The 16582-nt window shown below is 36.1% G+C and overlaps 1 protein-coding gene across 1 annotated transcript in view; it reads left to right on the forward strand.

Moving 5' to 3' along the window:
- The window catches only part of LOC123758288 (uncharacterized), a 296794-nt gene that overhangs the window by 100250 nt on the left and 179962 nt on the right, over positions 1 to 16582 (forward strand). Inside the window, exons 10-12 of the mRNA XM_069323039.1 lie at positions 186 to 248; positions 1222 to 1296; positions 11758 to 11886. Coding sequence (XP_069179140.1) covers positions 186 to 248; positions 1222 to 1296; positions 11758 to 11886 — 267 coding nt within the window. The remainder of the gene's footprint in view (positions 1 to 185; positions 249 to 1221; positions 1297 to 11757; positions 11887 to 16582) is intronic.

The raw sequence follows: 16582 nt of genomic DNA on the forward strand, positions 1-16582 counted from the left end.
GATTTGTGTGGTTTTACTTCAATAATGTATTGTTTTATTATATTTTTTTATAATAGCAGTAACAGTCCTAGCAATTCACATAGAACTGTATAGGAAAGTATTTGATTAATTCTAACAATACTGCTTGTTTTCTATATGCTTATTTTACCCATTTTCTTTGACTAATCTGTTTTCTATGACTGTAGCTGAGAAACAGCCTATCAAGCCGGCCATCAAGTGCTCAACTCTCCCACGGATGTCTTCCCAAGGTGAGTTTTGTGTGTGTTTATTTTGCCCATAAAATTGCTAACCTATAAAACCTCAATTTAATCTACATTACGTACATCAAGTGACGTCCATTACTGTAAATATAATTGTGCTGAATTGCATGTTTCAATAAATTTATTTTATTTATAAAGAGGCATGTTGCACAATTGCAGTAATTATTCATTTTGCATTTGTAATTGCTCGTTTAAACAATTTGAATATCTGCAATGTATTAGAGATGAAATACATTTAAATATTGCAAATGGAATCTATTGCTGATAAACTAAACAAAAACTGTATACTGGATATACTGTAAGTTGATCAATAATAACCTAAAACAATGTTTTATATTAGTAAATAACTTTGGAACTAACTTGTAAAATGGGGAACGTATCTTGCATGATTCATGGATGAAAATTGTTTTCTCATGATGGAAAACAGAATCATCTGATGACAAAGTACTGTAAGTACAGTGCTGTACTTGAAAATGTTGGATGCATTTATTATAGCTGTTGAAATTGATTGGTATGAAATCATCTGAAAATGCTTTTGACTTCTTTATAATTTGTCCATATATAAACATATTATAATATAAAGAAACAGTAAAATAAAATTTTCCCGATATTTTACATAGCTTAGAATTTCTGTTTTCTAAACTGCGAAGACACATTTTCAATTATTCGGCACTAAACACTTTTACTGAGTCCTACAAGAGAATTGATATATGTATAGATACAAAAATAACTAACACTAGCTTAAACTAGGATGGATGCTCTTACAAGTGCATGAAGTAATTTGTCAATATAATGAAGCCATAATACTGTACACTGAAAATATGAGAGCATGTAAATCTAGTTTTCCACTTTTTTTTTTTTTTTATTATTATATTATTCCTAAGCTTTCTGTCTTGTTATGTAATATCTAAACAGTTTATTATGTTTATTTTTTTTATTTTCCTGCCCTGTGTTTGTGAAGTCCCCCCTGTACACGCCTGGCTCTCCCCTCCAGTGCGCAGGCCATCAGCCACACATTCCGTGACATCAGTGCCAGGTGTGATGTCAAATTTATTTGTGTTCTTAGGTTTAGACTTACATTTATAGTCTTTATTTTTACTGTTATATTTCTTGTGTTTGAGTTTGTTAAATCTTAATTATAAAAGGAAGACAACATTTAATGAGTCACCGACATTACGTTAACTGAAACTCATTCACAACATCTTAAGCCTGAGGTGGCTTTTCCTAAAATATATAATTTATGAATATATAATATTTTGCAGTTATTTTTCATACTTACAAATTGACATTATTGCAGGTAGTCAACTATTAATTCAGTTTTTGTAGTAGGAAAAGGTTCATCTCGAAGGGTGCTGTACCTACTGCCAGTGGCTAATGGCCATAGAATATTCAAAACTCAATTTGTGACACTAACTAGCATTGAGATTATTATTTTTATTTTTAATTAATTTATTTCAGAATTGAGATTATATAACAGAAGTTTCACAGTATAAATCTGTAACAAGAGACAATACCATTAAAAAATTAATCTGGTAACCACTTGGTATTGTTCCTATAGAGGATTTATTTTAATTAGAAGTCACTTAAGATACATTCTGTGATAACTTCCAAAATACCAGTGCCACGTAAAGCACAGACACAAGTAACTAATCAAAAGCAGTCTAAGGTTCTACAAGCTCAGCAGTGTACTTGACGTAGTTATTAGGGTGCTTTTATGTACAACTAAAACCAAACTGTGAGCGAACATAGTGGTCCACAGTTGCTGGACCACTATGATATGACATTAGATGCCATGGAAGGCAAACAAAATGCTGATGTAATTTACACAGATTTTGCAAAAGCCTTCAACAAATGTGACCATGGTGTTATTGTACATAAAATGCGTTCAAAAGGAATTACCGGAAAAGTAGGCAGGTAGATCTACAATTTCCTGACTAACAGAACCCAATGTGTAATAGTCAACAAAATAAAATCCGGTCCATCAACCATGAAGAGTTCAGTTCCCCACAGTACTGTGCTTGCTCCAGTACTTTTTCTCATCCTCATATCGGACATAGACAAGAACACAATCTATAGTACTGTATCTTCCTTTGCAGATGACACTAGGATTTTTAAGAGAATAGACAACATAGAGGATACAGCAAACCTCCAATCAGTTGTGAATCAGGTCTTTCTATGGCCTACAGAAAATTATATAATGTTTAACGAAGATAAGTTCCAGCTCCTACGCTACGGAAAAAATTAAAATATAAAAACGGAAACCATGTACAAAACTTAGTCAAATCATAACATAGAACAAAAAGGCAATGTAAAGGATTTAGGTGTACTCATGTTGGAAGACCTTACCTTTCAAGAACACATTAAAATAGCCATCACAACTGTAAAAAAAATGACAGGTTGGATAACAAGAACCTTTCACACTAGAGATGCTATACCGATGATGATACTTTTCAAGATGCTAGTGCTCTCTAGAGTAGAATACTGTTGCACAATGACAGCCCCTTTCAAAGCTGGAAAAATTGCTGATCTGGAGAGCGTGCAGAGATCCTTTACTTCTAGAATCCACTCTGTAAAATATCTAAACTATTGGGACCGACTAAAGAGCCTAAATCTGAATTCTTTTGAGTGCAGGCGAGAGAGATACATAATAATTTACACATGGAAAATAGTAGAGGGGCTGGTCCCAAACCTGCACACAGAAATAACATCACATGAAACCAGAAAGCATGGCAGGATGTGCAGAATACCCCCATTGAAAAGCAGAGGTGCAACAGGTACTCTGAGAGAGAACTCTATCAATATCAGAGGCCCGAGACTGTTCAACGCGCTTCCACTACACATAAGGGGCATAACTGGCTGACCCCTCACAGAGTTCAAGAAAGAACTTGACAAACACCTCCAAAGGTTACCTAATCAACCAGGCTGTGACTCATACGTCAGGCTGCGAGCAGCCGCGTCTAACAGTCTGGTTGACCAGTCCAGCAACGAGGAGGCCTGGTCGACGACCGGGCCATGGGGTCGCTGAGCCCCGAAATCATCTCAAGGTAACCTCAAAGTAAGGTAACCATGTCTGATTTTTTGGGGGTTGAACAGAGCACAAAGTACTGACAACAGTGAAGAAAAATAGCAAGTTGAAAAGAGACTTCACTGAAGATGATGATTTACATGCCTATTAGCAGTTCATAAAAAATTCTAAAAGATACACAGGGCTTGCTGCTTAAAAACAAAAAAGAAGGCAAGATAAAGGTTAAGGCCACACATGTGAGGGTACACGTATTGCACAGTTGGCTTTCTAGTAACAATTTAGTAAGTGGCAATGCAGTGCAGAAATGTTTAAACAGAATCAAGGTAATTAAAGTACTGTACCGTACTGTACTACTGTACTAGTATTGCCAACAAAATATAAATTGAGAAGTAGGGCCTGCTTACATTTATTCTCCTCCTTCCACTTTCACCTCGCCTCCATTTTCTTTTATATGCACTAGCCTAAAGTATCCATTAGATTTGATAAACGTCCTTACAAGTGAAAGGTTCTCTTCATTGATGTTTGCTCTCATCTTTTGGTTACTGTTCATGAATTTGTTTACCATTGTCCCTTAAGGCTAATCATTATTGACATAAATGGAAAAGACTATGCATAAGATGCCCAGATTTATATTTATTTTCAAAGTGCACATATTTATGCAAATGACCTGTGAATATAGTACTGTACTGTAATCATGCAATGTACAGTACTTATATTAAATCCATTTATTTACAAATTTGAAGAGTTCATGCAAAATAGCTGACCTAATTTTTAATTAGTTCTCTGTTTTATTTATGACAATGGAAGATACTTGAAAAGTATCCATATACCAGTACATCCATATGTATCAAAAGTATTCATATACAGTATATGAACAGTATTTTATGTTGTAAAAATAATGAAATATTTTTCATAGCAAGGGAGTTGGGAAACAAAGAAGAAATATATATTAAATGAGATGTTTGGGCATTTGTGGAATAAACATAAGCAGGGATCAGGAATACCTGACCAACCAGGCTGTGACTCATACGTCAGGCTGCGAGCAGCCGCGTCCAACAGCCTGGTTGACCAGTCCAGCAACCAGGAGACCTGGTCGGGCCTGGACCGGGCCGTGGGGACGTTGAGCCCTGAGGTCATCGCAAGGTAACCGCAAGGGAGTGAAAGAATTCACACCATATGTAAATCAAACAAAACTGGATTGGTTCAGACCAAAGATTGGTTCAAACAAATTAAAGAATAAACAAGGTAGCAGTACAGATGACACTTCAGTGAACAACCCAACCAGAATTTAAAAAAAAAGTAATTACTATATAGCATTATGTAGGGGTAAAAAAAATTAATAGGGAATTGCATTTGAGTTAGAAAAAATCCAATCTCTTTAATTTTGACAATGAATAACTTTAAAGTGATAGACACATCATACAAATAATACTGTAATTCATTTTGACCAGGACAGGTTGCCTGTGTATATATGTACATTAAGCTTGTATTGAGGTTCCCCCAAGGTCAAACTACTGACCCTCCCCAGGATGCAACCCCACAACAAGGTGATTAACTCTCGTGTACCTATTTACTGCTAGGTGAATAGCGGCATTAGATGATAAGGAATGTGCCTGACCATTTCTGTCCTGCCTAGGATTTGAACCTGGGATTCCTGATTGTGAGCCAAGAATAATTATCCTGAAATAATTATCCTGAAACAATTATCCTGAAATAATTATCTGAAATAAAATACAAGATATGGGAAAAGATTTAAAAATAAATTCCAATCACTATTTGTAAGTAAAAACAGGTTCCCATGATGGACAAAGTACAGTAATGCTAGAAAGGCATAAAGCATTGGGTCCCTATGAAATATTTTACAGTGTCTTGAGAGACCATACTGACGAACTCTGCGAATGATTATCAACAATTTAGAAAACTAACATTTATGAGATAGAAAAAAGTTTTGAACTACAGGGTGGTCTTGCTTACACACTCACTGTACAGAATACTAAAGAGAATCATAAGAAAAAAGAGGGTAATCCATTTTGAAAATTAAAATCCTCAGACTCTTAAATATTTAATTCTGGACTAGAAAACTGTATATCAAACTTACTCTCCTTTTATGAGAGCCATGGAGACCTTTCAGGAAAGATTGCATGACTATATACTCTTTGATCCCCCCAAAAAAATCCTTTCAATAAAGGGCAACACAGAGACTAATATGAAGGGGAGGGAGATAATTATCAGGGAAAAGTGCCAAGCCATTACGCCTATATAGCTCGCCCCTCCAGTACGCAGGCGATCAGCCACACATTCCGTGACACCAGTGCCAGGTATGATTCTTAGGTTTACACTTACATTTATATTATAACATGGATGGAAAAACAAAAATGATGGCATAACAGGTTGGCTCATAAGCTGGATGAGAACAACAGTAACCCAGCACGAACATTTAAGTTGAATTAACATGAGTCCACTGTTAATTATAGTACAGTGTTTCATGATCAGGTTAATGTAGGTAATTTTGGGCCAACCGTGATTTAATGTGTTGTGCCTGGTGGAGAGATGAATTATCATCATGGGGGTAGGTTTCAAATGGATTACTCAAAGTATTAGTGTTACCTTATAGGTTTATAATGTATATAAATGGCTTCCCAAAGAAATATCCAACTATAATATATGGGCATATCTGCTGCAGATATAAGATAATTTAATAAATAAAAAATTAAGAACATTGTAAAGAACAAAAGTGTTAATAAAGAATAATAAAGTGTGTATAGTGTAACAACATTGTTAAATACAGTATACTGAACTAAGGCTTTAGATAAGATATTCATTTTGAGTAGAAAATGGTTTAATAAACTCCATGGAGTATACAAACTGAGGAACAAGATGCTAAAGACCTCTTGGAATGTAGAGTATCTGAGTGACAAATGATAAACTTTCTCCAGAACAAAATGTAAATGAAGCTGTAGAAAATTCTTTGGAACTGCTGACCAATTTTAAATGGCTTTCAATTACATAAATGAAAAATGCCTAAAACCTCACATTTGTAACATTTGTCAGACTAGTGTTAGAATTTGCAGCATTTGTGTGGTGTTCACACCCAAGAAAACACAAGTTTAAGATTGCATTGAAATATTACCAAATGTATTTTACAATTATAAGACCTGAACTATAAAAAGTTTTAAAAATAGAGCTTACAACTTATAAAGCCAGAAAGAAAAGGGAGAACATGTTGATTACTTCATGTATACTCTCAAGTACATTGAGGGGGTAAAAAAAGAAAAAGATGATATTGTTATTATGGCAACAGGAAGAACCAGAAAAAATATTCTTATAAAAGGGAAATAATTTATATTATACACCACATATGTGACCAGTATTGAATTAATCAGAATCAGTGTGGAACCTGCACATTCTTTAGCATGTAAAGGAACTTTAAAGATCCAGAGATTTATCTTCAGCCTTGTCTGAGATAAAGGACCTGGCTTTGAACACATATGGCTGTATTTATATGTGTATATTATATATATACAGCCATATGCAGAGCCATATTTTAAGCTGTAGGAGTTATGAAAAGATATGGGCATGGTCTTGGGATACAAGATACTATAAGGTATTGATAAGGTGGATAGAGACAGGTTATTTAATAGCTCTGAAACCAGTACTGGGAAGAACAAATAAGTGTGAACACCTCAACAAGTTAGATATATATATGGAACAACTTCTTAATTGTATGGGTAATGCAAACCAAACCTAGTGTAGCCAAACTCTAGATAAAAATTTAAATGTAAATAAGATAAAATTAATTAGGCTGTAGAGGCATAATGTTGGGTTATTATTGGCTTGGAAATGGATCCTACTATTGCGAGTCTAAACCTAAAACACCTACATATACACACACATACACACATACACAACATTGGTGTTATATGACAGTGTTGGGAAGATGGGGACACCACGAGCATAGTTCTCATCTTTTAACTACACTTGGGGTAATTACACATTAATTGGTTGAAAATGGGGGACAGATACAAGGAAAATGAAAAGGAAATGTGTGAAACATTAAACGAAAAGTTCCAAAGTGTGTTTGTACAAAATGAGATCTTCAGAGATCCAGACACAATAAGAATTCCAGAGAACAGCATAGAGCACATAGAGGTGTCTAGAGACAAAGTGAAACAAATGCTCCTGGAGCTAAGTAAGAACAAAGCAGTTGGCCCAGATGGAGGTTCACCATGGGTTATGAGAGAATGTGCACCTGAGCTCAGCATTCCACTTCAGCTGATTTTTTAGACATCCCTGTGTACAGGAGTCGTAGCAGATGTGTGGAAAAAAGCTAACATAGTTCCAATCTACAAAAGTGGCAGCAGGGAAGACCTCCCTCAATTATAGACCTTTATCATTGACAAGTATAATAGTCAAAATATTGGAAAAAATAATATAAACTAAATGGGTAGAACACCTGGAGAAAAATGATATAATATCAGACAGATTGTATGGTTTTTGATCTGGAAGATCCTGTGTATTGAATTTACTCAGTGTTTATGATCGAGCCACAGAGATTTTACAGGAAAGAGATGGTTAGGTTGACTGCATCTATCTGGACCTAAAAAAAGCCTTTCGACAGAGTTCCACATAAGAGGTTGTTCTGGAAACTGGAAAATATTGGAGGGGTGACAGGTAAGCTTCTAACGTGGATGAAAAATTTTCTGACTGATAGAAAAATGAGGGCAGTAATCAGAGGCAATGTATCGGACTGGAGAAATGTCACAAGTGGAGTACCACAGGGTTCAGTTCTTGCACCGATGATGTTTATTGTCTACATAAATGATCTACCAGTTGGTATACAGAATTATATGAACATGTTTGCTGATGATGCTAAGATAATAGGAAGGATAAGAAACCTAGATGATTGTCATGCCCTTCAAGAAGACCTGGACAAAATAAGTATATGGAGCACCACTTGGCAAATGGAATTTAATGTTAATAAATGCCATGTTATGGAATGTGGAATATGAGAACATAGACCCCACACAACCTATAAATTTTGTGAGAAATCTTTAAAGAATTCTGATAAAGAAAGAGATTTAGGGGTGGTTCTAGATAGAAAACTATCACCAGAGTACATATAAAAAACGTTGTGCGAGGAGCCTATGCTACGCTTTCTAACTTCAGAATTGCTTTTAAATACATGGATGGCGAAATGCTAAAGAAATTGTTTGCGACTTTTGTTAGTCCAAAGCTAGCATGTGCAAAGACATGCTACTAAGTGGATCCCAGAACTGAAGGACAAGAGCTACGAGGAGAGGTTAGAGGCATTAAATATGTCAAAACTAGAAGACAGAAGAAAAAGAGGTGATATGATCACTATGTACAAAATAGTAACAGGAATTGATAAAATTGATAGGGAAGATTACCTGGAACTTCAAGAACAAGAGGTCATAGATTTAAACTAACTAAACAAAGATGTCAAAGAAATATAAGATAATTCACTTTCACAAGCAGAGTGGTAGACGGTTGGAACAAGTTAAGTGAGAAGGTGGTGGAGGCCAAGACCGTCAGTAGTTTCAAAGCATTATATGACAAAGAGTGCTAGGTAGACAGGACACCACGAGTGTAGCTCTCATCCTGTAACTACACTTAGGTAATTACACTTAGATAATTTACACATGCAAGGTTGGAATAAGTTAAGTGAGAAGGCAGTGAATGCCAAAATCATCAGTAATTTCAAAGGGTTATATGATACAGATTACTTGGAAAACAGGACTAACACTGCACTTAGGTAATTACCTCTTCAGTAATTATACACCAAAAAAACATAAAATAGGAAAGGTACAAGGACATGTTGCTACTGTATATGGCTTCTAAACTTTAAACAAGAGTCAGGAGGGAGGTTGGAAGCATTAAATATGCCTAAATTTGTTCACATAAATTGACCATTAACCATTAAACTGTGCAAAACATCATATGATGTGTTACATTGAAGGGGAGTATTAGCTTGAAAAATATTCAAATTATGTAAAAATTACTTAAAAATGTTAAACAAATCTCAAACTTATTGGCTTCAGCTTCATGAAACTTTCATCAAAATATTTTCAGAAATTGATTTTAGACGAATATTAAAAAAAAAAAAGTTTTGTTGATAAAGAGAACAGCTTCTATTAACTGAAACTGATGGATAATACAATTATAAAGAGATGCAAGCACCTGTCCAATGCACAAAGAAGAAGAATAGTAGTAAGAAGTGAACACAAAGTGGATATACAGCTGGTGCCTTTATAACATTTTAGAGTAATACATAATAAGAGTCATAAGATAAGTCATAATAAGAGAGTAATAACACAAAGAATAATGAATAATTATGTTATTATGCTCTATTTTGTTATATATCATATAAAGACATTGCTCAATATTATTATCAGTTACTTTAAACAATCTAAAAAATATTTTTTTTTAGGGGAAATTTTTTTTTGTAGGTTTTTATTTTTTCCAACTTTGTTTAATATATGATTTTTTTTTAACCTTTACATCCTGGAGAATGCATATTCATCTCTAACTATGTGAAGCCAGAATTAAATTGGTCAACAACTACATCAGTTACAACTCTCAGAACTTGGGACTTTGAATATTTTTGGGCTGATTTTTTCACAGATTTCAAACTCAATTTTCATTGTTTCTTTAGGTTGTTTTGATGATTATGGACCAGAATAGGGCTTTTTTACTTATATAATGTATACCCTAAATATATTCCCTAAATCATTATAATTATCCCTATATTTAGTTTTTTTGGGGGAGGGTTATTTTTCTTGACTTCATTTCTACACACATTGACCTACAACTTTCATATACAGTACTTGAGTACAAATGCCAGACAATGTTTATTACAACATACAAGTAAATTCATGACTTAGAACTGCCTTATTCATTGTCGATAACTTTAACTTCAATTATATCAATAACTAGAATTTCAACTTCTGTATCCAAAAATCTAGTTTCTGACCGATTCTCACCATTTTTACATATAGTGTGCACAGCTGTCTGTTCTACAATTCCTTTAGAACTGATTTTTCATAAAATCTAAATGTTTGGAGTTATAAGTGTTTGTTGTCCAGATTTGCGCATATTTCAAATGCCATATTGACAATTTTTTTTTACAGTAAACTATACTGAAAACCTATATTCTAAATATATGAAAATGAAGATCATATGCTATTCTGAGAGCATAACACCAAATAAACAGTTGGGGATATTTTTATATTTTTGCAGCTGATTTCAAAATTTAAAGTTTTCAATATTCAATTTTATAATTATTTTTTATTTTCTTGTTTTTCAAGTTACACTGGTATCATTTAGACAAAGTTGGAGCATTTGCCTAGTAGATTATTCACAAGACATTTGAAAGAGTTTCAGAAAATTTAAAAAACTGAGTTCAGTGTCACATCGTATAAGGTTTTGCATAGTTTAAGGGTTAGAATATATATATACAGTATATATATATATATAATATATATATATATATATATATATATATATATATATATATATATATATATATATATATATATATATATATATATATATATATATATATATATATATATATATATATATATATATATAAATATTTCAATTCAATTTCATGCATATATAAAAATGCATGAAATTGACGATCACGAAACACTGATCATTTGTATGCGGAAAATCCACAAAGAAATGGGAAAGGAAGATGAACGTTTCGGCTGTTCAAAGCCGTTGTCAACACCAGACTGACTGGAGTCAGTCTGGTGTTGACAAATTAAACTAATGTGACTTAATTTTTGTTTCCTACCATTGACTTAGTTATTTTATTCCTCAGTACCTGTATATTAATTATTTCCTTAAGAAAATAGGTTTTCCTTTCACTGTTATATAGACTACTGAACAGTCTAGTATGTACTTACATTTGATGAGAGTAAACTGTTACAGTGAATTGATGGTGTAGAAGCTCTTTAGCTTTTTGGTGATGTTCAAACACACCATTCACTTGTCAACACGAGCAGGAGTAAGGTGCTAGTATGCCCATATTTATATATCATCTAGACATAGTTGTAATGCTTTCATAGAAGGCATATCAAAAGAATTAATTTAATAGATATAGAACTAGTTGCAGTGAATGATAATGTAGTACACAGGAGGCACCGAGAACAGTGCATAAATCTGTTTTAACCATCCGTGTTGCAAGATACAGTCCCAATTCTTATATCCTCTATCCCATATGAATACACTGTATTATACTATTAATCAAATGTGATTATGGGCTCTTGTTTAGGGAGCCCATCTGAAGCACAAGCATCTCACACACTTGGTATTTAGCTCATTTTGTATTTTTAACTCTCCTTAGTAGATAAACAGCTCATTGCAAGAGTGGTACTAGAATTCGGTCTTCAGTTACAGGGCTTCATAAATTTAAATTTTGCGGGCGATCTTGTACTGTTGTTGCAGACTCGTTGAGAAATTTTGAAGAGCCGTTGCGACCAAGCAAGCCCGCTCCTTCGCCTAAGCCACTACCGCCTCCCAAACCACCCAATTTGATGCTCACTCGTCCATCTCTCTCGCTACAGAATTCGACAGGTACAGAGGCTCCTGCCATGCATCTCAATCCACGCCCAGATTCGGCATTTGTTTTCCACTAGCACGCCAATGGAAACATTACTTTTAGATTTAAAGGATCACAGTGGTTTGTTTTCATCACTCACCTGCACCATCATTTACCTATACTGTATCATTTATTCCTCAGTCCCTTACCTGATCTGCCACATGCCAACAATAGACATTAAACAAACTCATTCCAGTTGAGCTACACACACACACACACACACACACACACATACACACACACACAAAAAAAAAAAATCACTTAAGACCCCCAAACGCAACTAATGCACAGCAATGTAGATAGAGCCTGGCTGATGCTTGGCTCTATGCCTATCATTGAATAATGTATGCTCTTCACCTTTATTAGCTTTTTTGAATACCGTGTTTGCTTCTGTGATATTACATGGTTTGGCACTGCTTAAACATACGGTATTAAGCATTATCCAATTTGAGTTTCAAATCAGCTTGTTGGAATTGCTCAATACATTTTTCAGATGAAATACTGGATTCTTACATGTCTTTATTTTAATTTAATAAAAAAAATAAGTACATATCCAATACCAATGTTAACAAATCAGTTCACTTAATATACAAGTATGCACAATATTGAAGATTTAAGATGTCATGAAAACAGGTGAGGTACCAGAAAGTGGAAAATAAATAGAAAATATAGACGATTATTGCTATAAAATGATGGAAAAAGACCTAAAGGATAAATTTAATGAGTCACCTAGAGTGCAATAAATCCTTGGTATTCATAGGTTCTGTATTTGCAGTAAGTAGTACTACATATTCTCACCTTTTTGTGTAGTTTCATGATAAAAAGATTAATAAAGTTTTATTAATTAAAATTAGTCAACAAACAGCATTAAACAAATTAAATTAAACCGCTTTATCAGACATATGCCGCTGGATCCAGTGATCCTTACCCATTGTATACGTGCCTCTATTACTGCTGCCATTTAATCAGGTCTGTATTAGTAAAGCTTGCCCCATGCTCACACATGCTCATACAAATTGTTCCTATTCATGTTCCTATTCATTCCCAGTTCAGTGACTGGTTAGATTTTGTGGTGGGGCATCATGGTTACCACAACCAGGGTCTCCCATTTTGCTTGATTCTGGCTCCCCAATCATTCACCAGATTGGTCAGCCTGTCGTCATAAACAAAGGGCAAAGTCCATTCCATGCACCCGCCAAACCACTCATACCCAAACCACTCAAACTTAGCTTGTTTATGAATGAAAACAGTTTACACACGACTCACGACCGATGACGTCCGAACACTTCTGAAACAAGTGCTTCGCTGAAAACTTTTGTTCGAACCATGACGCTGTAAATGCTTCACCCACATACTGTACTACAAATACAAATAATCACCAACAGAACCTAAACACCTAACCTAACCTAACCAATGCCTAAATATGCACAATATCCTAATATATAATAATATTAATTTATATATGAGAAAATTCCTGTTTTGAATGGACAGCATGTTAAAATTGATAAATGCATTTTTGGGGTCGACCGCTGGATGGAATGGACTTGGTCTGAAGACGGGTTAGATTGATAGTATGTTGTGGTTTGTCGCCTTTGGATGTTAGTGGTTTGTGTCTTAGCCTACCTTGCCGAATGGCTGAGTTAGGCTCTTGCCAGTCCGTGTGTCTGCAACCCAGTGATCTTGTTCTTTCCCAGCTCACTAGATTTGAGTTTCTGGTGAATTGGCGAACATTCTTTATGGTTCCGTCACAGGTTCAGACCTGGTTGGGCCTGGTCTAGGATTTTCACTTGGCCTCCCTTTCCCTTCTGCCTGTGTCCCTGCTGTGTGGATGTGCATCTCTGGCTGGTGGCAGAGAGTCTCTGGAGTCATTCATAATTTTTTTGAGCAGCTGTGCTGGAATCTGAACTTTGTCTGTGTGGAGTACTCTTTGGGCAGGATTTGGCTCTGGATACTGTACTGTTTTCATCAGTTCTGTCCCTTTCACCGCCTCAGGGACCATCGGGTGCAGGCTCCAAAGCCTTTTGACAGATTCTGACTCACCAGTTTCCACTTTGGGATTTTTACAATCTGCACCATGATGCATCCCTTTTCCAAGACTTGACTTTTTAATGGAAACCTCAGCTTTGGGATGGCCTAATGAGTGACCATCACTCATTGGTCCACTCAAGGTCATTGGGTGGGTTCATTGAGCTGGGCACACAGCAAGGTGTGCAAGTTTGAAGCAGCTTCACATACTCTGCAGTTGCTTCATCTCTTGGCAGGCTCCGTGGTCTGGCTCCACTCTGGCTGCTCGACAGTAGTTTATTATCTGAATTATGGGTGGTGGGGTCATTTTAATCTCTTCCCTTGTGGGGCTGGACTCTGCAGGTAGCTCATCTTCTAAATTCTTGAGGTTTCATTCTTTATCCTGGCAGGCAAGCCTCTCTTTTTTTTTCACCCCATCGCCAACAACGACCATCCATGACGTATCTTTCTGGTGGCTTTGCAAGACATTCGGCTACACAGAGGTGGGTTTTTTCATTGGTGTGGAACCAGCAGCTTCTGATTTATGTGTCCTAGTTTCCTGATCACAAGGCTCTCATGAAGGATACCTTTTCACTGGGATGGGATTAGTGGTGGTCTCTTTATCTTTTCTCTCTGGTTTAACTCTTGCTCCAGGTTGTCCAGGCTGGAAACATTTTTCAACGAGGTTCTCTTGTTGGCCCCCTTTTAGCCAGCCCAGCTATGGTTTCTGCTCTTTGGGATTGTTGTCTGAAACCATATAATTTTTCACAGGTCTTCCTCTTTCACATGATGAGTCTGAAGATGTGTCTTGATGTTTTGAGGATCTCCACCAATTGATTTGTTTGGAGATTTTGATTTGTACACCGCTGTTTGTACAGTCTGTGGGGTGGCTGATCTTTTAGTGTCTCCCTGTGGCTTTTTTGTTGCTGTGACAGTGCACAGTCCTGGTGCTCCTTCCACCTTTTTTTTTTCTCTTTGTTGCTTGTCGTCAGTTTTTGTACCTTCACATTTCTTCCAGAAGATCAGGGTGTTACTTTTTTAAAAGGTCCTGGATGGGGGTTGTTTTCTTTTCTTACAGCATTCCTCTTCCTTTCTGGCTGAGAATGAGACAGCTGGTTTATGTAAGGGGGGGTCCTTTGGTGATTAATACTAGTTGGTTTGGTTAGGTGTGCAATCATTTATTGTGTTTGGTTGTGGCCATTCACCATTATCTCTGTGCCATTTGGATCTGATGTCATTGGTTCCTTCTTCCAGAATCTGTTCCTTCTTCCAGCAGCTGTCTTTAGTATCATCAAACTTAGTCAGCCTGCAGTCTACCTACTGGTCCGTAATGTTTGTAAGTTTGTGGCTCATTCTTAATTTTTTCTAGCATGTTTTGGGCAGATATTTGGGCTTGGTGGGTGTTTTTTGCAGTTGAACAGTGTGCTGGTGGCTCATTATTTAGTAAACATTCTTGGTTAGTGCTGGACTCGTGTGGATTCAGTGTGTTTAATTTGTTGCTAATTCCCCTTTCAAGTGGGTTACTTTCTGCAGCTCTCTTCCACCCCTGGTGAGTACTCATTTTATTTTTACTCAATAGTGACATAGCACCAAGCATTTTGGTGCTATGAAAATAACATAGCATTTTCTGGGAGGGGCTCCTATTGAGGGCTCACCAATAGAAGCCCTCCCAGAAAATCTGCATTGAATATAATGAAATGTCCTTGGTGGGTCCTTGGGGACCCTCCCTTTCCAGTTCAGGGGCTTCATCTTCCTGGCTGATTGATTAAGGTATATGGCTAGGTGATTGAGGAATAAATAGTAGACTACTATAATGGATAAAACGATGTTTAAAATAAAGCAAAGGGTTGTCCTAAACAGAAATGAATCTGACAGGAGAAACATTGTGAATGGGGTCCTGCAATGCTCCATTTTGGGTACAACCATTTTTGTCAATACATCAATGTCAGAAATGAAAATATTACAAACACAATCACTGAATTTGCAGATGACACTAACATTTATAGTAAAGTATGAAGTGAAAATGATATTGAGGCCTTACAAAGATATTTATATGAACTCCACAAATGGTCAGAAGATTGACAAATGCTTTTTAATACTGAAAATGCAAGACCTTGAATGTGGGACTTATGTTGTGCTTTGACCATTGCCCCTCCTGTGGGGTCCTGTTCCCTTTTTTCAATTGAACGGTCCCTTTTTCTGTACGGTTGTCTCGCTTGCAAGATTCTCTCTTGCTTCATGTTACCAATATTTCTCCTTGTGTCATTCCATCCTTACCCCCATTTAGGGTCCCCCTTTCAAAATTTTGCAAAACCTTGATCCACATGACAAAGGCTTTTACCCCTCCTGCAGTTCTGAAATGCCTTTTCCTTGCATACTTTTCTTCACACTCCCACTCTGTTGTCATCTTCACAGATGGGTCTAAGTCTGCTAATGGTGTAGGTTACTCCTTTGTATTTCCTGACCACACCTATATGTGCCGTGTGCCCCTGGATACTAGTACCTTCACGGCTGAACTTTATGCCATTTTGTATGCTCTTCATCAGCTGCTTTCTCGCTGTCAACATTCCTTTGTCATTGTAGTTGACTCACGCAGTGCCCTCATGGTTTTAGGCACATGGTTCTTGTATGACAAAAAATCCTATCCATCCTATGGTAGTCGAAATT

This window comes from Procambarus clarkii, chromosome 11 (assembly GCF_040958095.1).
Source record: "Procambarus clarkii isolate CNS0578487 chromosome 11, FALCON_Pclarkii_2.0, whole genome shotgun sequence".
NCBI classification, from domain to species: domain Eukaryota; kingdom Metazoa; phylum Arthropoda; class Malacostraca; order Decapoda; family Cambaridae; genus Procambarus; species Procambarus clarkii.